The 26,142-nt window shown below is 40.0% G+C and overlaps 2 protein-coding genes across 6 annotated transcripts; both read right to left on the reverse strand.

Moving 5' to 3' along the window:
* Positions 1–523: 523 nt before the first annotated feature.
* Positions 524–8,893, reverse strand: TTC4 (tetratricopeptide repeat domain 4). 3 transcript variants are annotated; one of them, XM_087960324.1, is made up of 10 exons: positions 8,772–8,893; positions 7,082–7,199; positions 6,917–6,943; positions 6,298–6,375; positions 5,722–5,846; positions 5,530–5,616; positions 5,104–5,318; positions 4,213–4,294; positions 3,192–3,274; positions 524–1,084 (listed from the first exon to the last, which is right to left on the reverse strand). In XM_087960324.1, exons 1-10 carry the CDS (start codon positions 8,868–8,870, stop codon positions 988–990), a joined length of 1,011 nt encoding a protein of 336 aa, XP_087816450.1. In that variant the 5' UTR covers positions 8,871–8,893; the 3' UTR covers positions 524–987. The 3 variants fall into 3 exon arrangements, with proteins under 3 accessions (XP_087816450.1, XP_026521707.2, XP_087816449.1); XM_026665922.2 differs by having other exon boundaries at positions 6,782–6,943; XM_087960323.1 differs by lacking the exon at positions 8,772–8,893 and adding an exon at positions 7,285–7,379 and having other exon boundaries at positions 6,782–6,943.
* Positions 8,894–11,938: 3,045 nt separating this feature from the next.
* Positions 11,939–16,871, reverse strand: PARS2 (prolyl-tRNA synthetase 2, mitochondrial). Of its 3 annotated transcripts, none has more exons than XM_026665924.2 (2): positions 16,775–16,871; positions 11,939–13,442 (listed from the first exon to the last, which is right to left on the reverse strand). In XM_026665924.2, exons 1-2 carry the CDS (start codon positions 16,822–16,824, stop codon positions 11,999–12,001), a joined length of 1,494 nt encoding a protein of 497 aa, XP_026521709.1. In that variant the 5' UTR covers positions 16,825–16,871; the 3' UTR covers positions 11,939–11,998. The 3 variants fall into 3 exon arrangements, with proteins under 3 accessions (XP_026521709.1, XP_026521710.1, XP_087816451.1); XM_026665925.2 differs by lacking the exon at positions 16,775–16,871 and adding an exon at positions 16,489–16,641; XM_087960325.1 differs by lacking the exon at positions 16,775–16,871 and adding an exon at positions 15,656–15,771.
* Positions 16,872–26,142: the final 9,271 nt, after the last annotated feature.

Here is a 26,142-nt window from a genome sequence, read left to right on the forward strand (position 1 = left end):
TATAGAATAGTTTGCCTTTGGAATTGAGACTTACCTTCCTTCTAGCAGTTTAGGAGATTAAAAAAACCTCTTTAATCTCTACAGTTTATGTTTTTCAGATAAGTGTTAGTAATTTGTTCCTTTGGATTTTATTATTTAGGTGAGTCACCTAAAATGACAAGTAGGGCCAGGCTACAAATAAATTATCATGATCCATCTTTTATTTTAACCTCTATTTCCCCCAGTATATTCATTTGTTCTTAGCGGAGCAAAAATCCAATATAATTGCAGAGTGCTCAGCTCTTCATTCCTATTCTCCTCTTTAAAAGACAAGACATAGATAAATTGTACCTTGATCTCAGCCATCCCAAGAAACTATTTGTTGAACAGGAGAAAAGCTGGAAACTATAGGGTCTGTTAAATCCCGTAATGCAGACTCAATGGAAATTCTAATATTGGGAATTTTTAATAGGTTAGCCAATATCCAAAAAGTTGCTTCACTCATGCAAAATAGTCTGATACTTTAAACGCCATGGGCAACGTATTTATTTTGTTTTACTGTTTTAATTTATTGAAAGGAGGAGAAATAAGACAGCTTAGTTATTCAAATAGAGGGAAAGTTAAAAGTATAGTAAAAATAGCACTTAGACTTATATACCGCTTTACAGTGCTTTATTGTCCTCTCAAAGTGGTTTAGAGTCAGCATTTTGCCCCCAACAATCTGCGTCTTCATTTTACTGACCTTGGAAGGATGCAAGACTGAGTCAACCTTGAGCTGGTGAGATTCGAACTGCTGGCAGTTGGCAGAATTACCCTGCAATACTGCATTGTAACCACTGCGTCAACATGGCTCTAAGTCTCCTGATATATGCTTATCTTTTCTTAATCCTAATTGTTACAGAAAAATATATATTCTGAAAACATTCCAATTTAGGACATTGCATAAATGGTAAGAAGAAAGTCACTGCTGAGTCTTTGTTTTCTTGCTGAGGTCATCCCAATTCATGTTCATTGATGAACCGTCTTCCCAAATAAATAGCTTTTAGAGAAAGGAGCATCTTTCACCAGGACTAAAAAGGCAGGAGTTCCAGCTTTTACAAAGTACCTGAAAAATATTATTTAGAAAGTCAGGTTCTGCTCTTAGCTACCTTATATATTTAACAATATTCAAGAAAAATCTAGATTGGTGTTTGAAAATGTTTGCTTTATAATAATGACTGTTTTTGTAATTCCAAATTGTTAGCTACTACTACAAACCCACAGGTTAGATCAACTTTTCCCAGCCAGATGGTTTCCAGGTTATGTAGAGCTCCCATAAACTCCTACCCCAAATATCTAGGCTTGTACTGAATTCAGAATAATGGGAGCCTAATTACAACACTTCTGAGGGGGATGAGCATTGGAAAACCTGTTCCGATGGAGTGTAGTTCAGACTATATGCAAGAGACTCTGATTTTTGAAGGAAACTAATAGGCTATCCCAGTATATAGAGATGCTTCACCTACAGAGATTCTTGACAGAAATAGAGAGATAGACAGACAGAGAGAGAAAGGGTTTTGCAAGCAAACTCACAAAATTAACTCACAACCCATGTATATAAATATTGAATTTTTTTATAAAGAAAAGAGCAACTTTTACCCAAAATCAGGCAAAGCAGGCAGGCAGATTGAGTTGCTCACGGAATCAGATTCATTCAGAGATCTATCTATCCGTCATCGCTAGCTCAGTCTGTCACATAAAATTTTCTTGCAAACTCACAAAATTAACTCACAACACACCATGGATGTAAATATTGAATTTTTTATTAAAAAAGAGCAACTTTTACCCAAAATCAAGCAAAGCAGGCAGGCAGATTGAGTTGCTCACAGAATCACAGATTCACTTAGAGAAATCAGTGTTTCTGCCATCGGCTATCTGAGTCTGCAACTGAATAATAGAACCTCCTAAGGAAGAAGATCTAAAGATTAGCTAGAAAGCAAGAACTCAAACGATTTCCTGCTTTCTAGCTAAACTAACTCTCCTGGCACAGCAGAACAGCTGATGGTCGGAAAAAAGAAAAATAGCAACTTAGCAGACAAGTTTGCCAGGTAAAGAGTGAGTGGGCAGGGTGGGTTCCCGCAGGCCACATGGGCGACGCAGCCTTGTGTTCCTGCGCAGCCTGGATTAATTGTTTTGGGGGGTGCTCTGGAGGTGACATTTCTCTGTGGACCACCAACATTTTCTCGCAGACCACCAGTGGGCTGTGGCCCCCAGTTGGTGACCGCTGATCTAAACATCTTCACTACAGAGATGTGTTAGACATCACAATGAAACTGAGAAAGGAAGGGGTTGCTTGCCATTCCTTCTGTGGCAAGGTCTACCTACAGAAATATAGGTAGGAAAAACTATAGGATTTTCTCCATCTTTTTTTGTTTTACTTATGTAGCTGTTTTGAAACTAAAGGCTTGCTGGGAAACCAGCCAGCCATTATAGTGCTGTGATACGGAACCATTAAACAAATGTCTGGAAATATTAAAACTATGTTTGGAAAACTTCAATGAAATACATTAGCTAACTGAGCTGGTACATAGTGTACAACACAGGCTAAGTTCTGTACCGCTTCTTTACTTTTAATAATGTATTGTTGATAATCCTATGCTTTTCAACAGTAGGGTATTTTTTGTATATAATTTTTACTACAAGTTTTAAAATAAAAACTAATACCAATGATACAAAATGAGGAAGAAAAAAGAAAATGAAAGCAAAAAGTACAAGAAAATAAAAAAGTTGAAGAGAGTTAGAAAAGAACTAAAAAAGATATAAGGAAGTGACTTCTGATATTCTTCAAACCAATTACAAGTACAATTACGTTACAATCTATCTCCATAAAGTTACATCATTCTATAAGCTATAGTATCTAATCAGCACAGCCATAAATCACAAGTTTGGTTTCTTTCATTTTCATGCAAAAAATCCATAAGAAGCTTCTAATCACCAATAAATACAGATGATGAGTTTTCTGCAATCAAATTTTGATTTATTTTCCTTTTGAAATCATTCATTCAATACTTTCCATTCTGAAAGTCAAGATTAATAAAAAGTCCTCAGTTGCTTTTATGTTTATTTCTAGTTTTGTATGTTGCCCAGAAGCCATTAGAGTTGGTTGGTCAATAAATAAAAAAATAAAAAAGCAGCAACAACAACAACACCCAAGTTATAGTTCAACACCTCACCTTTTGTGCTGCAATGTCTCTAACAATGTGGTTTCTGGGTTTATCTGGTATAGATCTCCTCTTTCTTCATCCTCAAAATAAAGCTGTTCATTGTTGTAGGAGAAAAAAAATTAACACGTGAGATTAATACATTATACAGACGAGGCAGAACTTACTTAAAAAACAAACAAGCAATTAATTGGCTGATGAGAAACTGAAGACTTAATTATTTTGTTCTGGTTATATAAAGGTGGGTGAGGAGTCTGGAGCTTTTAGTAACTTGAGAACTACTAAAGATAATGAACTGAAGGAGAATGTTACTGGACAAAGTCAAGAGACTATCTAGCCTAGCATTGTGTCACATGTGATCAGTGAGTTGTGGTCAGGAAGATCAGAAACAGGGATAGTGGGTAACAGATCCTTTTCACTGTTATTGGTCCCTAATAGTTGGTATTGAAGATAGACTACCAATGAGTCAGGAGGCACAGCCATCAGAAGAATCTTTGATAGCTCATTCTTCCATAAAATTGTCCAGACTCCTTTTAAAATCACCCAAATGTGTAGCTATCACGCATCTGAGGGCAGAAAATTCCATCCACTCATTTTATTTCCTGGAACTTCTCTACTGAAATACATCACATTCAAAATGAGTTATTCTTTCTAAGCTTAATCTTGTTTTGGAAATAAAAGGTATTTATGACAACCAAGAAGGAATTCTTTTAGAAAGATTCTATTCACCATATTGGCTTGTCTAAGATTAATAACTGATCATATTATGAAACTGGCCTAGGTATGCAAACTTAATGGAAACTTAATTAAGACACCATATTATTATTATTTTTTAAAAAATTGCTCCTTAGGATCTATTATGCAATATAGACATAGAATTTAAAATATCCCTTCTCCAAAAAGCTCAATTGAGAGTAAGCAAGGAATCCAATGTAATACATACATACATGCATACCAATGAAACATAATTCTAATGTAATGATAAGAACATATCGTTTAAAAAAAAGTCCAAGTACTGACTGTACTTTTGTACCTCTAGTTCTTTAGGAACATATTTTCTTTCTGTATCCCAGGCAGGAGATTCTTCAAACATAACAACTAAATGGTCAACAAATCTGAAACACAAAATGCATTTAGTGAAAATAGTGCTTCAACTTGAGCAATGTTTTGCTTTGTTATTTCAAAGCAACATAGTTAAAGCAACATTAAAAACTAATAACAGGTATCAAAATCTTCAGTATTATATTCCTATTCTATTATTTCAAAGAAAGATCAGGATCTCATTGTCTTTTAAGGCTGTTTTACTAAAATCAAAAGTGTCTTATGTAGTGAAGAAATAACAGAACCACTGATTCACTATTGAAATGAGGTTTCACCTTGACAACTTATGCTGTATGGTGGGAAAGCTCCTGTTTTGGTATTATCTGATAGAAAAGAACATAAAAACAAGGGAGATTTACAGGATTAAAATATCTTCCCTGATATTCCCCAGAATGGTAAAGCAGCCCTACAATTTTTCTCTTCCTATTGCCTCAAGTGTCATCATTTTATGTTGCTCCAAGTGCAACTAGAGAAAGACAAAACAACCAACCAAAACAAAGTATCGCTGAAAATGATCCAAGAAAACATTCCATTTCCCCTTTCACCAAGAGAAGAGAGAACAGCAGAGTTCCTCAAGAATGACAGGAGTGCTCCGCTCATCAGAACCTATTTCTACAGTATTGTGGTTGAAATATCTAGAACAAGATATATTTGCTATTCCACTTCAACATGTACAATGGGTTAAGTCAGCAGGCATAAACTCATTCCTCTATATATCACTGGCATAAACCACTCAAGTGTTGGATTGGAAAATACTGTGAATAAATTATACAACCTAGACCTACAATTTAATAGGCTATTTTGTGCTTTGAGAAACATTAACCTGGATTCTTCGTGAAAAGCAGAAATGAAGTCAGTTTGTCCATGCTCAGGGTACAGGAAGAGCACTGGCCAGGTAAGGCTGCCAGTGTCTTCTAGGTAGACTTTGGCCCCACTGCCACTTTCAGAACTGAGTCCATCTAAAGACATCTCCGCGAGGTCTTTTGATATGGCCATCTCATCTGTTGAGGGGACCGGAGATAATCTGATGTTTCGATCCTAGGTCAGAAAGTAAAGCAATCCAGCTTGAGGCATGGATCTAAAACAGGGGTCTCCAACCTTGGCAACTTTAAGACTTGAGAACTTCAACTCCCAGAATTCCTCAGCCAGCAAGTCAACAAGTCTTAAAGTTGCCAAGATTGGAGATCCCTGATCTAAAACACATCAGGAGGAGTTCACATTTCAAGGGTTGCTTTCTTTTCACAGCTACCTTAATAGCTTTAAGCAAGGCCACTTTCTGAGACTGTTCCTTCTTCTCCTGAAATTTTGCTTTTCTCAAATCTCGCTCTTCAGTACGCTGCAAAACAAATAAAATGCTGTAGTGATAGTGTAAGAGCAGCCAATGCTTCACCAAACTCTTTATCAGAGGGACTACACATTTTTATTTTTAATCCTTTCTAACCTTAAGTCTGTCTGCTTTTGTTCTTATTTCCAGAAGTTTTTTTTCCTGTGGATCTAATTTCAGACCCTCCTCACACCATGCCATAGCTTCAGAGAAATGCTTGAGTTCCACATGGCACAGTGCTCCTATAAAAGTACAACATTTTTTTATACTTGTATTCCATAGCAGACAATATACTTTAAACAGGCCAATGTAGTAATGTTGGTCATGTTTTTTAATGACAAAAGTGGAGAAAAGTACCAGAAAAAAAATAAAGGTGAGATGTAAAGACTCAATTGAGGGATTGAACCATTTATCGAAGCCAGAGGGACTATTTTTCATCATTAAACTACCATAGATGATAATTTCCGGTGCTTCTATTCAGTCTGTCTTTTGCTGACCAGAAATGCAAACAACCCTTAAAACTATATTGTTAATATCTGAAAGGTTCTAACTTTCCACAAATTAACACCTTGCAATATGCATGAATGCATTGCTCCGTATCTTTTATTTTGATAAATAGAACTCCCTTAATTACATGGAAGCTAATATTATACTGTGAGAATTGAACATAAAAACAATGGTGGAGTTTCTTACCCCTTATTATTGCTTTGAGGTGGCTGGGATTCAGTTTTCTTGCTGCAACAGCATCATTCAGAGCTGAACGATAGTTGCCTAAACAAAACATAACCTGAATTTAAAAGTTTCACCTTTGCAAAGCCTCTATAGTGCAATCTTCATTAGAAAAAAAAATTGAACCGTTCTGCTATAAGACTAATTTAGTATTGGAATACAACTATTTTAATTGATTAGGGCAAATTATGATGTGATCTCTCCCTCCAACTACCCATGTTGATGTTGGGGGAGGTTTATTTTGTAAGTGTATCTTTGATTTCATAGTACAGGACAGTTTCTGATGCTTTGATTTTCCACTGTAACACTACACACTCTACTTTACCAAAGCTAACTGTATTAAAATGAATTCTCTGAAGAGATAAATACTAGAACAAATGAAGAAAGGAAATATATTTCCATTAAAAAGATACAAAAACTAGGTATAAATTGGAATGCATCACATTACCCAGATGAAAGTGGGCTGCTGCTCTGTTTGTATGAAGTACCGTATTCAATTCCAAGTCACTGCATTTCTTTTTCAATCCTTCTGTGTAAGATATCACAGCTTTCTTATAATCCTTTTCTTTGAAATAATCATTACCTTCATTCTTATAAGTCTTAGCTTGCTCTGGTGAGGAAAACACAATAGACACCACTATTTTTAGAAAGTGTCTGGTATGAATTGTTTCAGCCACCAATGCAATTCCAAAGAGGGAAATTATAACCTATATTGTCTTAAAATATTATACGTAGTATAAAAGGGTACCTTCAGAACTCTGTTCCTCATCAAAAACGATAGACTGAAGGCATGCCAGATCAGGATTTTGTTTTGGATTTATTTCAGTGGGAGCATTCTTCATGAATATTGGAATCTGATCAAATTCCTATGAACACATACAGGTAATTCAAGATAGTAAGAATGGAACAAAATAAACAATTCAAAACTTTTACTCGATTTTGAAAATATACCTGATATCTGATGGGTTTTTTTTAGAATAGAATAGAAAAGAATTCTTTATTGGCCAGGTGTGATTGGACACACAAGGAATTTGTCTTGGTGCAAATGCTCTCAGTGTACATAAAAGAAAAGATACATTCATTAAGAATCATAAGGTACAACACTTAATAATAGTCATTGAGTACAATAAAATCATACTAGGAAACAGCCAATATAATGTTAAATTTCTTAAAGAACAGAAGTTTTGCTTATGCTGAAAATCTGAGGGCCTCATTGTTGCAGTTCATTCAGCCAGCATTGGCAAAACTGTGGATTTCAATTAAGCACATCTGGAGGGTAAGTTCCTCACACCTGGCCAGAAAATTTTATTGTACTTTTGATTTTTTAAAAAGATGTTTTAATTTTTCAGCTGTCAACTTTGTAAATGAGTACAGCCATTGTTAGGAAATACTGCATTTAACCTTCCCTAAAACAATTGTCACTAAGAAAAGTTATCTTTGTGGTTGCTAAGTATCAATGCCAATTAGAGGGCAGATAATCAGTAATCCATCAAAACAAGCAGATCTGTAATCAGACTACTCTGACACTGAATGCAAAAGGATGTAATCCCTGAAAAGATGCATTTAAATCCTCATCTGATGACCGGCATAGCAGATCACAGGCTGTTCACAGATTCATTTGCATTACAGGTAGTCCTCGACTTACGACCATAGTTGAGCTCAAAATCTCAGCTGCTAAGCAAGACAGTTGTTAAGTGAGTTTTGTCCCATTTTATGACTTTTCCTGACACAGTTGTTAAGCGAATCACTGAAATTCTTAAGTTGGAAACACAGTTGTTAATAAGTCAATGGGGAAGCCAGCTTCACCTGTCCGTCAGAAGGTTGCACAAAGTGATCACATGACTTGGAGACAGTGCAACCCTCATAAATACATGCCAGTTGCCAAGTATCCACATTGTGATCATGTGACCATGCAACCCTTCTAAGTGTGGAAACCAATCAGAAGTCAACTTTTTCAGTTCAGTTGTAACTTTGCACGGTCACTAAACAAACGGTCACTAAACAAACAGTCAAGGACTATCTGTATTATCAGGAAGATTCGCTAGAGAACTGTATCCAGCCGTAGTGGCCTTAACCAGGGTCATCCCCTTCAATGTCTCCATCTCCATCTCAGCCCACCTTACAGGGCTGTTCGGAAGAATCAAAACGCCCCTTCGGGACCTCTGGAGGAAGAACCGTCTAATTCAGAGGTCTCCAAACTTGGCAAGTAGCTGTCTGGAGGATTCTGGGAGTTGAAGTCCACAAGTCTTCAAGTTGCCAAGTTTGGGGACCTCTGGTCTAAATCTCTCAGAGAGGCGATCTCGGATCAAACCCTGCAGCTTTGCTTCGCCTCACCCGCTCCTTTCCAACCAGCGCTGCCCACCCTAGACCCGAAACGCGCCTCCCCGGCGAAGGGCAGAGCCTCCCGCCGGGCAGTGCTCCCTGCTCCGCAGCTATACCTGCTCCCACGTCGTGGGATCGAAGGCCCCCTCGTACCGCTGCGGGCCCTGAAATTTGTCGAGGAAGGCATCCCAATCCGTCTCCTCGCTTTCCGCCATGTGTGAAAGCGTCGTTCCGCTAGGCCGCTCCGCCTTTCCGGAGGCGGCTCTTGCAGCCGAAAGCGGCGAGAAAGGCGAGCGCGGGCTGTTGAGGCTTGCGATGGTGCGCGAGGCCGGGGTTTTTTCTCTCCTCGCCTTTACTGTCTGCGGCTACCAGGCCCGCTGGACTACAGCTCCCATTATCCTTACTTGGATGCTTTCTCTACTACGGGGGTGGCTCAGGAATTCTGGGAGTTGAAGTCCACAGGTCGTAAAGTTGCCCTGCTTGCTCATCCTGCTCTAATTTGAAAACCTGACTAGAGAAAACAATTCTAATATAACCGCTCCAAACCCCCTTAAGTGTGTAGTACCTAGTTCACCTTTGTCTAATAAAAGATTTCTGCCTTCCTTGTCCATCAGCCTAACGGCTTTATTAGCATTTATATATTGCTTCACAGTGCTTTCCAGGTTTACAGAGCCAGCCTATTACTCTCAACAATCTCGGTCCTCATTTTACCGACCTCGGAAGGATGGAAAGCTGACTCAACCTTGAGCCGGTGAGACTCAAAACTGCCAAGCAGCTGGCAGTCGTAGATTACAACTCTTGTGCCAGCGTCACTGCATGTAAACTCTTGAAAGTTTAAAATCCTGAGTGTGTCCAAGGCTGAGAGACTGCTTTCACTTTGCTCCACAGCAAGGTGGCAGCCGCGACCTTAGCTAACTTCATAAAGCTTAGCAGGATCACTTTGACTAGTGCTTGGATGAGCCACTAGCAGAAAAACTCAGGGCTGCCGGTGAAATTAAACTTTAAAAATCACACGTGACAGTGCCAAATACTGTCCTCATTTTTTGCCCAGAAAACACCACTGATATATGTCCATGTAGCTGTCAGCCACTGAATTTAACTCAAGGGAGATTTTTTTTCCTCTCTCCCCAGCAACATTTATCCCGATAGAAGTACACAACACATTTGGTTCTATTACTAAGTAACTTTGTCTGAATTCCTACAATACATTGAATTACCAGCTCACCATGGGTTTGCATATCAGCCTGAGCCACAAAAAGACCCAGCCTCAAGAAAACTGAATATACAGTATAATATGAATACACTTGAGGGCTTCTGCAACTTCCTCTCATGGTAAATCTAAGGGTATGTTCTGGAAAATAGATCTAATGAGTTTGGTGACATTTGAAAGACTACAGTTTCTAGAATAAGTTGTCCCAAAGGTGCTTTTTCAAGGGGCAATTGGATATTCTTTCTTTTAAAGAAAGTCCAGTTGCCTCTTGAAAAAAAAAAAAACCTTTGAGACGAGGACATGGATGACTGAGAATCTCCACTGTTCTAGAATAGGATGCTCTAGAACAGAGGTATTAAACTCATGTTGTCATCACTTGATGTAGTGACTTTTCCCCCTGGCCAGCACGTGACGCATCTGGCCCACGGGCCGTGAGTCGACAGCCCTGCTCTAGAAAAACGATGGCTTTAGTGCCATAAAGAGACTTCAGACTAGTTTCTCTTGGCCTCCAGACTAATTTTCTAGAAATGGCTACTTTGGATTTATGGAATAATCAAATAGTTCCTGCTTTCTATATGGCAGGGGTGGGGCAACTATGGCAACTTTACAACCTGTGGACGAGCTGCCGAGCTAGCCAATTCTGGGAGTTGAAGTCCTCAGGTCATATGAGAAGGAAGAAGAGAAAGAAGAAAGATAAATCAGATAGGACAGAAAAGAACGGCCAGTTTCAGGTATTTGGAGGCTCTTCCCACTCATTTTAACTACCTATAATGGCATAAGCATCTACCATTTTATTTTGAAGGAAACAAAGAAATTGCCTTTTGGTATCGTAAAACAAGGCTGTTGCCTGATGAAGTCAGCCTAAAGTAGATTCTGAAGCAGGCAGAACCTTATAGCAATAGCATATATGCCTCTTTATACTGCTTTCCAGCCCTCTCTAAGCAGTTTACAGAGTCAGCATATTGCCCCAACAATTTTGGGTCCTCATTTTACCCACCTCGGAAGGATGGACGGCTGAGTCAACTTTGAGCTTGGTGGGATTGATTCCATCTGCTAAATTGCAGTAGAAGTAGCTTGCAGTGCTGCACTCTAACCACTGCACCACTGAGGCTTATGATCAAGAATACAAGGCAAAAGCTCTCATAGAAAAGTTTGATCAGATATGCAATTTGAACCACAGAAGACGTTTAGGGACTTGCACTCCACAAATGTGCCTTTTGATGTTTTAAATCAGTATCTCTCGACTTCAGCAAACGTAAGAAATGTGAACCTCAAGTCCCAGAATTCCCCAACTATCATAAGGTGTTCGGGTCCACACTTCTTAAAGTTGCTGAGGCTGAGAAACCCTGGTTTAAACTGGTCCCAAAATAAAAAAATGGAACTCAAAACAATGTGGTAACTCACACAAACAGGTAGTCTACTCTCATTTAAGAAAGAGAGTAGCTTTTTTTTTTAATTTAGGAATGCTAAGGAAGCCCTTTTTACAGGGAGTTCACTCTCAAGTATAAAAAAAAAAACCGGTAAAAGAATCTCTGTAGGTTGGCCTGCTGTTTCTGTACCTCAAATGTGCAATTAGTTAGAAAGACAGAGCCACTTTGGTCTAATGGTTAAGGCGCTAGGCTAAAAAGCAGGAGATGGTGAGTTCAAATCCTGCCTCAGCCATGAAAGTCAGCAGGATGACCTTGGGCTAATTACTCTCATCTTGCAGGGTTGTTGTTGTGGGGAAAATAAAAGGAGGAAGATGTATTGGATATGTTTGCTGCCTTAAGTTATTTCTAAAAATATAATAAGTAAATTAAAAAGCAGCTGTAGGAGGGGCAAGAGACTGTCTCTAGTTTTGGGACTATAAAGGGGACGTGGGGAGAAATGCCCAAACTTGAAGGATTCTGTTCATGTAACCCTCCAATAAAGTACAATTATCTTATCTGATCATGTTTCCCGTACACCCTATCTAGTAAGGGTGACACATGCAAAGCTTCAGCAAGAGAGGCACCATCATTCTGCTTCATTGGGATACCCGGGTTACAAACTAGAAATCAAAACAATAAAAAATCCAACATACCCAAATTACTGTATGCTCTCATATGACAAAGTTTTAATATTTTAGAACCATCACCACCCCCAATCCAGTCTTTAGGGAATTTGGACTTTACATAGCAAGTCAATCGTGGCCTCTTTGGTGAGGAATAGGGTTTCACCCGTGTTTTGGTTGCATACTTCAAAGAGAGGAGGGTCATCCAAAGCCTTCTTCCCACATACTATAACAAAAGGATAGCCAAGTTTGTCCGCGTCTTTTAACCTTTTCCCAATGGTGAACTGAGTCCGGTCATCCAGCACAAGTTCTTCTTTAAGCTGGGGTATGGCTTCAGCAACACACCTGTGTAAATCCTCTATGAGTTCTGTTGTTTTCTGTGCCTTACTGCCACTTTTGGGAGGAATAAGGCAAACCTGGTAGGGTGCTATGAGGTTTGGCCAACGAATGGCATTCTCTGTTGAAAGCAACTCAATGGAGGCCGCAAGGATGCGGGTGACACCCAACCCATAACATCCCATTTCAGCTAGAACAGGTACATTGTCAGCGGTTTGGACAGTGGTTTTAAAAACTGAAGAATATTTAGTTCCCAAGAAGAATGTGTGGCCCACTTCAATCCCTTTCTTCTCAACCAGTTCTCCTTTGCAAACAGGGCAACGCATCTCATCTGACTTGACTAACTCTAGATTGGCTGAAAAGTCACAGTTGGTACACATCGCCAATCGGTCCTCACCCACATCAGAAGGTAGCTGGAATTCATGAGACAATGTTCCTCCGATACTTCCTGTTGCTCCTTGGACTTTCAGAAACTGAAGTCCCAACCGGCTGAATATGTTGCAGTAAGCTTTACACACAAGAGAATATGTCTGGAGGGCAGCCTCCTCAGAGACGTCAAAACTATACATATCCTTCATATAGAACTCTCGGCCACGGAGTAACCCAAAACGAGGTCTCGGCTCATCTCGAAACTTCCTTGTCACCTGATACAACAAAAGAGGAAGCTGTTTGTAAGACAAGGAGCCTTGAGAAGCTACTAGGTCTGTGACGGCCTCTTCATGGGTAGGCCCTAAACAATATTCTTGACTATGCCTGTCTGTCACTCGCAGAAGCTCTTTGCCCATCAGTTCCCATCTTCCACTGGCTTTCCAGAGCTTTCCGGAACATAACGTGGGCATGTTCACTTTTTGGCCACCTATGGCTTGCATTTCTTGGTCTAAAACTCTGATAAGCTTCTCCAACGCTCGGACAGTATAAGGCATATAGTAATAGCATCCGGGATTGGCAGGACAAATCAATCCAGTCTGTAACATCAATGTTTGGCTTTTACACATCGGTTCTCCAGTTCTGCTCTCCTGGAATGCTTCAGTGTCATCCCGCAGGTTCATTTGTGGGAAAAGCTTTTGTTTTTTATGAAAACTGCTGTAAGACCTGTAACTCTGTCTTTGACACCACATGACCCAATTAGCTAAACAAGGCAGTACTATTTTTCCTGTTTTAAAAAGTTGATCCATTTTAAGATTCATTGAGGAAGCTTCAGATCCAAATCTGCAGGAAAAGAAAAAGTAGCAAAAACTAATTTCACATAATTAAGCTTATAAGCTACACTGTGCTGTATGCCATTGTATGATAAAATAATTCACACTGCATTGACAAGTAAATAAGAACTATTCTGGTTTGTAAAATGATATGAAAATAAGGTGTTTCTAGAGAAAAAAAACTTGAAAAGCTTGTTGGCAGAGACTGTCTCAAAGAACCGTTAAAAGGTGTTCCACCAACCTTCTAAATACATGTATGATAAATAAATCACATTTAAAATCCTCACATGAATTTAAATATATTTATAAGTGCTAATTATCTCTAGACTCCCAACCAACAGGAAGAATGGAAAGAAACCCAAGTATATCCTTAACCTACTTCTTAGGTTTAAAAAAAAAACCTAAACATTTTTCTTTTCTAAACCCTTTCAGGGACATGAAAGAGAGAGAGAGAAAGTGGGTAAAGAGGAGTGGAATTTTCCTTTTATATTTTATGATAAAAATTGTTACAACAACTTCTGCTTATAGTATTTAGATAAATAGTAGTTTGGACTTTAAAAAATGTAGCTGGCAATTTAACTGGATCCATCCTGAACTCCAATTGAGCAACAGACAAAAAACCAGATCTCTCAAATCACATTTTGATATTGTAAATTGTGTAACAATTACAAGGAAATATAATGCAGGAATCAGCTAGCTTTGTACTTGGTGAAATGAGCAGAAAAAAATAACTTAAGAATGATCTGAGAAATTACATATATTCATTTGACTTTGAGTAAAGTTTTAATATTCTTGGATATCCATTTTTTTAATTGCATTATCTATTACATGGAAATTGATGGCTGGACAACAGACAGGGGTTATTGGAAAGGTGCATTAATGACCCAAATCACTCAGTGGATTGATAGTACTTGCAACTAGAACAAACATAGATTATATAATGAAGGGCATAATAAAATACGGCGATCTTTATTAGAATTGGACAAAAATGTATGTATACACTGTATATATTTCTGGGTTGATATGTTGCTTCCTTTTTTCCTTTCCTTTCTCTTTCACTATTGCTTTATTTTTATTTCTACTGCTCTACTAAAACAAGCAGCCCTTTCCTTAATAAGCACCCAAATAAATAAAATATAATATATTAAATATTAAACATCCTAACTCCTATTTAAACATTACTCCATTCAATGTACCTAAAAGTTGGGTAAGTTTTCATTATCTTACTGCTTTGAATAGACATAGTTATTATATTGCACACATTTCTTGTAACATTAGATCTTGCATAATTTTGATGCAGCAAGAAACAATTAGTTATTTAATACCACTCATTATTATGTTTACAGTGTTATCATACAAGGAAGCAAATAAGCATTATTAATGATGAGGTAATTGTGCACAATTCTAACTCAAGGCAAAGGTTATCATATTTTGGGCAAAGACCCAGCTCCATTTAGAAAACCATAATGGTGGAAAAGGCAGAAAGAAAATAAAGATGAGGACAACCAGCAGTAACATGGATGCCTGATTACAGTGGTGGATGAGTACACTTTTGGATGACTTGAAGAGTCAACTGGTGATAGATATCCTGTAGAAGGTTATCTTGTAGAGAATTATCTGTCAACCTCAGCAAATATAAAATAAGTGCACTTCAACTCCCAGACTTCTCCAACCAATATGTCCATACATGTTAAAGTTGCTGAAGTTGGGAAACATTGGTCTATGTGGTTGCTAAGGGTCAACAGTGACTTGAAGGAAAATAAATCAATCAACTGTAAAGAATGCAAATGGGGAATAAAGCTATACCATCCAGTTACTTTTCAGAATGAAATTGGCATTTTAGCAATAGCAATAGCACTTAGACTTATATACCGCTTCACAGTACTTTACAGCAGTGATCCCCAACCTTTCTTATGCCACGGCCCGGTATCCCCAACCTTTTTTATGGCGCGGCCCGGTACCGGCATTAGCTGGCCGCCGCCATCTTTTTTTGATGAAAAAGTGCTTTCGGTGAGCTTTCTACCCGGAAAAGCTCACCGGAAGCACTTTTTCATCAAAAAAAGATGGCAGCGCCCAGCAAACCAGCGGCCCGGTAGGACTTGTTCCACGGACCGCTACCGGTCCGTGGACCGGTGGTTGGGGACCCCTGCTTTACAGTCCTCTCTAAGCGGTTTACAGAGTCAGCATATTGCCTCCAACAATCTGGGTCCTTATTTTACCAACCTTGGAAGGATGGAAGGCTGAGTCAATCTTGACCTGGTGAAATTCCATCTGCCAAATTACAGGCAGCTGGCATACAACAGCAATAGCCTTCTAACCACTGCGGTAGGTAGATAGATAGATAGATAGATAGATAGATAGATAGATAGATAGATAGATAGATAGATAGATAGATAGATAGATTTGCTGAATAGGATGCATGGTGCTTCAAATTCAGTGCCCCCAAAGTGCTTGGGATAATGAGATCATGGATGTAACCCCAGTCTGTAACTTATTTAAAAAAAAGTTACATTTTATCTCAGAAACACCCAATCTTTCCTTAGCTGTGGCAGGATCCAAGGGAAAAGATAGGGCAGGTTTAAAGACCCACAGGCAGGTATTGCATTCATGCTCCTATGTATTCCAAGCAGTTTTGGGATACTGGGATACTTTTGGAATACTGAATATGAAACACTGCACAGTCTTGTTGACCAATTGTAACTCATGGCTGGCCAGTGGGGACGGCTAGTAAAACTTCAGCTATATCTGGAATAGTGCAAATTGTCTACCTCTGCTTTATTACAACCGTTCCCAACCTGGTGCCTTCCAGTTTTCTGGAAAAGTATGGGAGTGCAGTAGTACATATGCAGGAGGTTAGTCAAATACGTAGTTAAATTAAATGTTTCCTGACGTTTTTGTGAAGAACATTAGCCACAAGCCTCCAAAGGAAGAAATTCTGGGAAATAAGTTGCACTACAGGCAACAGGCATGGAAGATCATATGTTTCGAGAGATTCAATCTAGAAATAAGGATTAATTTTCTGACAGTGAGAACAATCAACCAATGGATCAGCTTGCCTTCAGAGGTTGTGGGAGCTTCACCGCTGGAAGCTTTCAAGAAGAGACTGGACTGTCATCTGTCAGAAATGGTGTAGGTCGGATCTCCTGCTTGGGCGGAAGGTTGGACTAGATGACCTACAAGGTCCCTTCCAACTCTGTTATTCTGTTATCTGTTACTTAAACTGCACCGCTGGCCCAAGTGCAGATATACAGCTCGGTGTCTGCAAAACAACAGTCCCGTCAGCAAACTCGCCAGGAACAGCCCGAGAACAATCCATCCCGCTTCCATCTTGCGTTCACTTACGGCACCGTGGCTAGGATCGTTTTCCTCGTTGCAAAAGTCGACGATGCCATTCAATGCGGAGCGCGACCTTCCAGCAATTGTGCAAGACCTGCGAGAAATTCGATTGCAACTACGCATGCGTACACATAGCTTCCTTTTTATTTCGGAACGTTTCCGGGATCACATCGCGAAATGGGCGACGGTTTTCCCGGGTCTAATATTCTTGGAGGACTAGGGCAAATCCTTCTGGTCCAAATTCCATCATATGACATATAAGGAGGCAGTGCAAAGTTTTAAAAAAAAAATTGACGGCAAGCGTGTGCACACGTTAGCCAGGTTTTTTTAAATCTTACCTGAGACATATGCGCGGTCAGAAGATTGGATATAAGCACGATATTCTGTTATATACCCACGCCCGCGTTTCAGGGTTATACGGGGTTTTGTTTTCGCGCCTGTTAGGTTGCAAATATTGCAATATTCTTTAATTTTAACAACTATTCTAGAAGGGCGGTTCATCTACGAATCAGCTGCAGAGTATTGCAGCATGGGATTTTATCTTATATGTACCCATTTCATGTATTCACAACTATGTATACACTTATACTTATTATCTTGTAAACAATTGGCAAATCAAATAAATAAATAAATAAATTTGCTTCTGCGTTGCTGGTATGCATCCAGTCTACATCGGGACTGAACTGGATCGCTGGGCAGCGGTGCAGTCCAGATGACATGTGGACGATGCGTGATAGGCAAAGGAGTAGCTGATTATTTTGGCTTTGCCGATTTTCCTCTTCCCCGCTTTTCCAGCTGGCGGAAAGAGAGAAAAAAAACCTCCCTGCCAGATCATATCAGAAATGGGCAGATCCAACTGCAAGACTTTCCGCCCATTTCTAGACTCCTTGTGCCCCTTATCCTGCACCCCATCCCTTGTAACTGGAGCTGAATGAAATTAAAAAGAAAAAACAGATTGAAGAGAGAGGAATCACGCTCAGTATTTTGATTTAGACCTTTTCTCCCCTTATTTTCCTTCAGCACCAAGAGCAGATTTCCCAATTCTTCAATGTCTTCAATGTTCAGGAGGCAATCAGGGATGGTCCTGTCATTACATTCTTACTGTTTCAATCTTGCAATAAACTGGTACCAATTAAAGCAGTTATTCTGAGCAATTCTGTGCTGCAGTGCTGTTTTGCTACACTTAATTTTACTACCTGGCTATTGGTTTCATCATGAAGGATGTAAAGTGATAACCTCCACGTTATGCTATGCTGTTTGGTAGATGCCTGCTTGTGGTAGGAAAGTTTAAGCCAGCTACAGCAGAGCTGATAGAGAAAGGCAAAAGGAATCTATTTTTTAAAAAAAGAAGCTTCACTTTTCTTTCTCAGATCAAAATAATAATAATAATGAATGTGTTATCTTGGGGTCTGCAGTCTGCAGATCTGAATGGGGAACACTAGGGTTCAGCTGAACTGTGGCAAGACTGGCTTTAGATTTTGGGGGCCTAATGGTTGTGGAACTATGCCATCTTTGCTGCTGGGTGGGGTGGTATTGCCTCAGATAGATCTGGTGTGCAATGTGGAGGTTTCTCTTAGACGATGGGTGTCCAATTTTCCACGTGAGGTTGCCATCACATGATGTTTTGTGATGTCTTTCCCATTTGTGGAACGGGTGGGTGTGGCCTGCGCGTGATGTATCCGGCCCATGGGCCGCCAGTTTGACATCCCTGCCTTAGATTCACAACTCCTGCTCAATGAACAGGTGGCACTTGTGGCTAGGAGGGTCTTTGCACAGCTTTGCCTTAGGTGCCAGTTGATCTGGATTGGGAGGTTCTGCTCACAGTCACTTATGCCCGAGTCATCTCCATATTGAACTATTGCAATTTGCTTTATAAGGGGCAGCCCTTGAACAGTGTTCAGAAACTTCAATTGTTGCAGAATGGAAGACCACTGGATGATCTTGGAGCTATACATTAGACCAAGGATAGCTAGATAGCAATAGCACTTAGACTTATATATCATTTCACAGTGCTTTACAGCCCTCTCTAAGTGGTTTACAGAGTCAGCATATTGCCCCCAACAATTTGGGTCCTCATTTTACCAACCTCGGAAGGATGGAAGGCTGAGTCAACTTTGAGCCTGATGAGATTCGATCTGCCAAATTGCAGGCAGACGGCAGTCAGCAGAAGTAGCCTGCAGTATTGCGTTCCAACCACTGTGCCACTAATATAAAGATCGATAGATACAAATGATATAATAGATAGATAGATAGATAGATAGATAGATAGATAGATAGATAGATAGATAGATGATATACATCCGGGTTGTCAAACTCGCAGCCCATGGGTTGGATGCATCACATGCTGGCCACACACATGCCCGGTTTAGCGAAGGGGAAAAATGTCCCACTACATCACATGATGCCGTCGTGACAATGTGAGTTTGACACTCCTGATATACATGATAGATAGATAGATAGATAGATAAATAGATAGATAGATAATAGGTAGGCAGGCAGGCAGGCAGACAATTGACAAACTATATCTGTATTGTCTGTGTGTCTAGTTCAGTGGTTCCCAAACTTTTTTGGTCCACTGCCCCCTTGGTGCTACAAACTCATCCTCGGTGCCCCCCATCCAGGGGTGGGATTCAAATTTCTGTGAGTGTGGCCTAATTTGAGGGTGTGGTTTGCTGGTCACATGACTGGGTGGGCGTGGCTTGCTGGTCATGTGACTGGGTGGGTGTGGCCAGGTGACTGACAAGCCAAATATAAGTGGTCCTCACTTAATGACCAGTTGTTTAGCAAGTGTTCTAATTTATGACTGGCCTCCCCAGAGCTACTTGACCAATTTTTGGAGTTTGGACAGCTTTAGATCAGGGGTCTAAATCCCACCCCTGCCTGTGTATGTGTGAGACAGGGAGAAAGAGAGGTTGGATCAGATCCATCTCTCTATCTCTTTCCCACCAACGCCAGAAAGCCACTGTCAGTCAAAATTCATATTAGTGGTCTCCGGGATTTAAAAATATGAGTTTGGTGGTCCCTGAGGTCCAAAAGTTTGGCGACCCGTGATCCAAAGGGATGAGCCTGAGAGAGGGAAAGAGAGAGAGAAAAGAAAGAGAGGAAGAAAATAAAGAGAAAAGGGAAAGAAAGAAAAAGGGACAAAGAAAGAGTGGGGGATGGAAGGAAGGGAGAGAAAGAAAAAGAAATAAAGAGGGAGGGAAGGAGGAGAAAGATAATGAGATATCTATTCTAGTCCAATCACCTGCTCCAGCAGGGTTAGAAGGGAGTGTGTGTGTGTGTGTGTGTGTGTGTGTGTTCTCCTTGTAATTTACCAGTACATTTTGGTTTTGCCTTCTTCAGAATTGGCACTGTAATACATTGGGGAAAAGTAATTTTTAGGGTGGAGAACTGGTCCAATGGATCCTGTTTAAAGCCTCAAAAAAATGTGAGAGCTTCCTGATAGTCCTGACCATGTTTCGTCCACAAAACCTTTAATAGAAGCCAAAGAGGTTTCAATGTGCTGGCAAAGATGTTTCAATGTGGAAAAGGGCCTCAGTCTAAACTAGGCCTCATTCAATCTGATGCATCAGGTCTCTCTCTTTCTCTCTCTCTCTCTCTCTCCCTCCCTCCCTCCCTCCCTCCCTCTCAGACTGGCTTTGCTCTACTTTCCCGATGTGCCTGCAGGGCCGGCGCTTCGAACATGGATGGATGGATGGAGAGAGACAGACAGGCAGGCAGGCAGGCAAGCAGGCAGGCAGGAAGGCAAGCAGGCAAACAGACAGACCTTTTGGATGATTGGATGGATGGACGGATGGACAGACAGACAGAATGCGACAGCGGTGGCACTTTGAAAGCGGTGGCAGCGGCTTTTCCCAACGTGCTGCCACATTCGAGGCACCGGTTCTGGAGCATTACTACAGTCAATGGGTGAACCTGCAGGGCCGGCGCCTCGAACACCCCCCTGCCGCCTCTTAGCATCCCCAAGGGGGCCAGCACAGGGGGGCTAAGAGGCGGCAGGGGGGCGTTCGAGGCGCCAACCGGCCCTGCAGTTTCACCCATTGACTAGCACCGCTCCGGAGCTGGCACCTCCAATGCGGAAGCGGTGGCACGTTACATGCAGCCACGGCCACATTCGACGCGCCACTCCCCTGCTACGTCTTAGTGCCCTTCTGCTGGCCCCCTTGGGGATGCTAAAGGTGGCAGGGGGGCGGTGCCTTGAATGGGTGTACCTGCAGGACGGGCACCTTGAATGCCCCCCTGCCGCCTCTTAGCGCCCCCAAGGGGGCCAGCAGAGGGACGCTAAGAGGCAGCAGGGGCGGTGCATCGAACGTGGCCGTGGCGGCACATAACATGCCACCGCTTCTGCATTGGAGGCACTGGCTCTGGAGCGGTGCTACAGTCAATGAGTGAACCTGCAGGGCCGGCGCCTCAAATGCCCCCCTGCCGCCTCTTAGTGCCCCCTGCCAGCCCCCTTGCCTCTTAGCACCCTCCTAAGGCATCCCACCGCCCCCCAGGGGGCAGTACCGCCCACTTTGGGTACCACTGGTCTAGTCCGTCCATCCACCTCCATATGAACTTGTGCAGTTATTTAGATAGCTACTAGAGATTGAGCACAACTTCACCTCTAATTTTGGTTATCAAGGACGTTCTCAGTTAAACTTTTAAACTATTGCATAGAAAACTGATACTTATCCTATGGGTGATTAATTTTCCTGCAATTCCTGCTTTGCTATTACTTGCACAATATTCAGTTTTTACAACCTGATCAACAAGTTTAGATAACTATTTTATAATTTTTTCCCTAGTTACAGAAGGCTGCAGCAACTGGATACCATAAAGTTAAGTAATATGGGACTGGTATATTTCCTTCTTGTTTTTCTGTCTTAGGCTGTTTTCCTCTAGGCAATTTTGTTTAAACAGTGTAAGTGGAATAAAATCTGTGCCTCTAATAATTCTGCAGTTGTCAAAGGCAGTACTGAATATTAGAGTTCTGATATAACAATTAGCAATGATATGGTTTGTTTGGTTTTTATTGGCAAACAGCACAAGCCAACCCAGTGTATTCTGTAAAATGGTCCTGCTAATTGTAGTTTAAGCTAATAACTTTATAAGTTGTAAGAAGCTAGTCTAAAAGCGCAAATATTCATCTAATTCAATTTATTTTAATCATCAGAGGTAAACAATAGAAACAGCCAGATAAAATCAAACAATTAAAAGGAAAGAAAACAGATTGTTGAGTAATTTTTGCTGCCAGGTGTTGCTACAACAAATGTGGCTACAACAACAAATGTAGCTATTGTGTAGGTGGTTTTAGGGTATGACTCTTAAAGTAAAAAGTGGGTTTAAAAATAGTCTGTTCTCCCAGAGTCCCTTATCAAAGAGGATTTATGATGTCTGTTTGAAGACTATTATAAAAGTTGTATTAAAGAAGAATATATCGAATTAGCTCAACTTACAGTACTTGTAGTCACAAGAGCAAGTGTGTTGAAATAGGAGAATGAGTACACATCTAAATTGGATGAGAGAAAAGATGATGTATGGTCTTCATTAAATACATAATCTTAAATTATCCTTGTGGAAATCTGTCACTGCTACCTCTGTTCATTTCCTAGTGCTGGAAGTTAAAACCCACCCATCTCCTAGGAAAATGAAATATTTTAGGAAATATTAAAAAGGCAGAATATTTCCCCTAAAAAGAGTAGAAACTCAGAAGCAGAAACTCATCCCCACCTTTATTAATAGGTGGGCCATTAAGGCCTGGGCCAGAGTATTCTACATAATAAAGGCAAAACGTAGTCACCAAACCAGTAGTAACACCAGTTGAATCCCACCCCTGGGGCAAGTCCATGACATCCACAGCCCAACTTCTAATATAGAGAAATGGATGAGGATGCAGGAGAAACTTAAGAGATTGCTACTCTGTGGAGACCTTGGTGCTTTCTGAGCTTGGTTGTTTTCTTGCAGACACTTCATTACCAAGCTAGATAACATCTTCAGTGCTAGAAAAGAGAGTGGGATTTGTTCTCTATCTATATCTAGTAACTTGTGCTGCCAATTAAGATGCTGTTTTTTCCTTGGTAGTTTTTTTTAAAATTAGGATGTTCTTTATCTGGTGTTCTCCTGATATTAATATTTGCTTATCTGGGAGTTGATTGCTGGCAAGGAGCTTTTCTGGTCTTTTTGTTTCCTTTTTAGCTTTTTTATTGCTTCTTTTTAACTTTCTAATTATTGCTTCTTCTATTTATTTCTTTTTCTTGTTTCTAGTGTGTAAATGCTGTTATCCCTGTGTGGAACTTTATTCAGTGTGGTTTGTTTTTGGTTTTTGTTTCATTATCTGCTCTTTGAATTTGAACTGTATTTCTTTCATTTGGAATGTTATTTTGAAAATAGTTTAATCTCCAACTGTGAACAATTGAACAGTGAAGCCAAGTTGAAGGCATTAAAGGATCTTTATTTATGTTTTGGTTTTTGTTATATTTGTGGTACACACCAGGTCATCACAAGAATGCTCATCATTTCCTAGATGAAATTACTGTCATATTGTGAAAATACAGATTGCTACTCTTTCCGATCCTGTCATTTGTCCCCTCACTCATCTCTCTCACACACACCCAAGTCAATTCTGCCTAAAGGCAGGGTTGCTCTTGGCTTTCCAGTTGAACATAGCTTGTCATGGGTGCTTTCAGTTTTTTGACTTGGTTTTCCTAAATTGCTTTCAAAGTTCTGTAATTGATTTATAGCATATGACATGGGGGGCAAATCCCTGCTCTGGGATTTGTTTTCAAGTCAATTATAAATTTTTTTAATCTTGTTGTAAAAATAAGATTAGTAAACAGCCTGTCAAGAGATGGTCTTTATAACACTATAAGTCCAGATGGAAATTTGACTGGGTTGTATCAGTGAAAATGCTATCCCAGGCTGATGCTTATTTATTTTATTTCCTGAGGTAATTTCCTGAAAATGAGACAATTATACAAAATGAAGGAGGGTTGCTAATAGATTTAGCACTGTGAACTTGTTCTTTTTATAATAATTAAAAGATGCTTATTGAATGTGTGTGACAGAAGGGATGTAATTTGAGTGTCCAAAGACTGTTCTGGTCCAGTTTCAATCTGGGTTGCGTAAGAATGATAATGGACACACAATTGGAGAGGAGGCAGGTAAGTTTATTTGAAAGCATAGAAGCAGAACTTGAAGATAGATTCAAAATGGAGCACAAAAAATCAGGTGCTTTTATAGGGAACATGATCTTTGTGAAGGGGTGTAGGATATGAGTAAATATGCGCCTCCGGTGATGTTTAACTTGGTGCACATGGAACTCCGGTGGGGAAGATATTTTAATTAACTTTATATAAAGTATTTTCTGTTTGTTATTATTTGTGCTGGTTAATTAGTTTATCCTGGTCATTAATTACTAAAGAAGGTATTAATCGGTGATCTTTGTAACATAGTTTTCAAGTTTGGGTTACCGGTGGGTCATGTTAATAATGATTAAAAGGAGGGTTGGAGACAGTATAGGAATAAATGTAATTTTGAATTAAAATTCTTTTTACAATTATTAAAATTCTTCCCAAATGAGAAAGGTCTAAAACACAACCTTCCCTAATTTTAATTACAAAAAGGAAGGGAAGGGGGAAATATCATACATTCACAGATTTGCAAGATTCTTATAATACAAGTTGTATTCATTTGTATATCTTTGGTTTCCAAGTTTGGTCTAAGTCCAAGTTTGGCTTGGCGGTTGTTTGCTGTCAGTATTACCTGTGAGGAAGAACAAAAGGGCCACCTTCTTTGAATAACAGAATAAGAGAGTTGGAAGGGACCTTGAAGATCATCTAATCCATCCAACCCCTTGCTCAAGCAGGAAACCCTACATGATCTCAGACAAATAATTATGCAATCAATCTCTTCTTAAAAACCTCCAGTGTTGGAGCATCCACAACTTCTGGAGGCAAGTTGTTCCACTGATTAATTGTTCTAACTGTCAGGAAATTTCTCCTTAGTTCTAGGCTGGTTCTGAGATGACGATCATTTCTAGAATTCCTCAAACAGCCTGTAGCTGCCCGTTATTGAGCTTCATAAAAGCATAAGAACTGGTACTGGAATTACTTTGATTTCCCTTTCTCATTGTGGCCTTTTTTCCCTGGGGTACATATTTTTCAGTGCATAAGCAGCCTTTTGGATAGGAGATAGGGGAGAAATGCTAAATAACTAAATAATTTGTAAAATTAAGAGGAACCTGATTCTGGGCAATTTTGCTTGTCTTTTTGCATTTCCTGAAAATCTGACCTGCGTAGGTCAGACAGGGCCTCATAAGTCATAACCTGTTATTTTCCTGTGCTGCTGGGCTGGTTTTATCAGTTTATTATTTTGACCTTGGACACTTCCTACAATGTGAATTGTGGTGGAATAACAGATAAATACACGTTCAGAATTATCAGAGAAGGAAATTCATGGCGGATTCCAGAGAAAGATAATCCCTGTGAAAGAAGCAAGTTTACAGTTTCCCTGTACATATAATAGAGCACAACTGCAACTCCGCCCATTCCTAATTCTAGCCTACCCTTAACCGAACCTTGTTGGTGCCCTTGTTATGACTGGTCAGGTACCACAGATCTGCTTAAGTGAACCTTAATTTTTTTTTTTTTTGATGGATAAGAACTCAGGTATTTTAGAGGTTGTTACAGTAGAATCTGATGCATAGTTTCTGAGGGGAGGAGGGTCTTTCAGGAGGAGCTAAGAGGCAAATTAGTCTGGAATCCTTGGTATTCAGGAAGAGCTCCAGAGTAGACCCCCTCCTAACCATCCAGTGAGTATATCTGACAGTTATGGAAGTTGTGCTTTAGTCTAACAAGGTTCTTTCGATGGGTGAACAACAATAAAGAAACTACTCTGAATACATCATAGTGTTGTCCTTGGTTCCTTACATCTGACGGTCTCTTCCTATTCCAAGGATATCAGATTTATTCCAGCAACTCTGCACCAGATTTCACCGCAGTTGTGATAGTTCGGAAACAACATCTCAGCTTTAGCTTTTGAATCACCAGGATCTTGCTTGGCAACTGGCCATTCCAAAGAGTGAATCACCAGGATCTTGCTTGGCAAGGTTTTGAATCTCCAGGATCTTACTTGGCAACTCTTGCCATTCCAAAGAAACATCTTCAGAGCATTCGACGCAGGTGATTTCAGACATCAAGCAAGAGAGACGTCAGAGAACATGTAAGTTCAATTTCCCTGCATATTATGACTAGAAGAATATATGTGTATCAGGGTCTACTCTGGTGTATTTGTAATGGCTAAAATGTAAAAGATCCTTAGTGTTACACAACAGGGTGAACTGAATAAGCTTAATCAAAGAATGTATTTTGAAAGATATCAACCCTAATGAATAA

This window comes from Notechis scutatus, chromosome 3, assembly GCF_049901735.1.
Source record: "Notechis scutatus isolate UNSWTSFEM ecotype Mainland chromosome 3, rNotScu1.2, whole genome shotgun sequence".
In the NCBI taxonomy this organism is placed as follows: domain Eukaryota; kingdom Metazoa; phylum Chordata; class Lepidosauria; order Squamata; family Elapidae; genus Notechis; species Notechis scutatus.

Excerpts from the sequence above, each read along its gene's own strand:
- TTC4 (XM_026665922.2), bottom strand. The coding sequence starts at position 8,870 with ATGGCGGAAAGCGAGGAGACGGATTGGGATGCCTTCCTCGACAAATTT. Across the intron at positions 5,617-5,721 it reads CAAAAGCAGACAGACTTAAG|CGTACTGAAGAGCGAGATTT; the intron begins GTTAGAAAGGAT and ends TTTGTTTTGCAG. Across the intron at positions 3,275-4,212 it reads ATGTTCCTAAAGAACTAGAG|CTTTATTTTGAGGATGAAGA; the intron begins GTACAAAAGTAC and ends AACAATGAACAG.
- PARS2 (XM_026665924.2), bottom strand. The coding sequence starts at position 16,824 with ATGGCATCGTCGACTTTTGCAACGAGGAAAACGATCCTAGCCACGGTG. Across the intron at positions 13,443-16,774 it reads ACGATCCTAGCCACGGTGCC|ATTTGGATCTGAAGCTTCCT; the intron begins GTAAGTGAACGC and ends CTTTTCCTGCAG.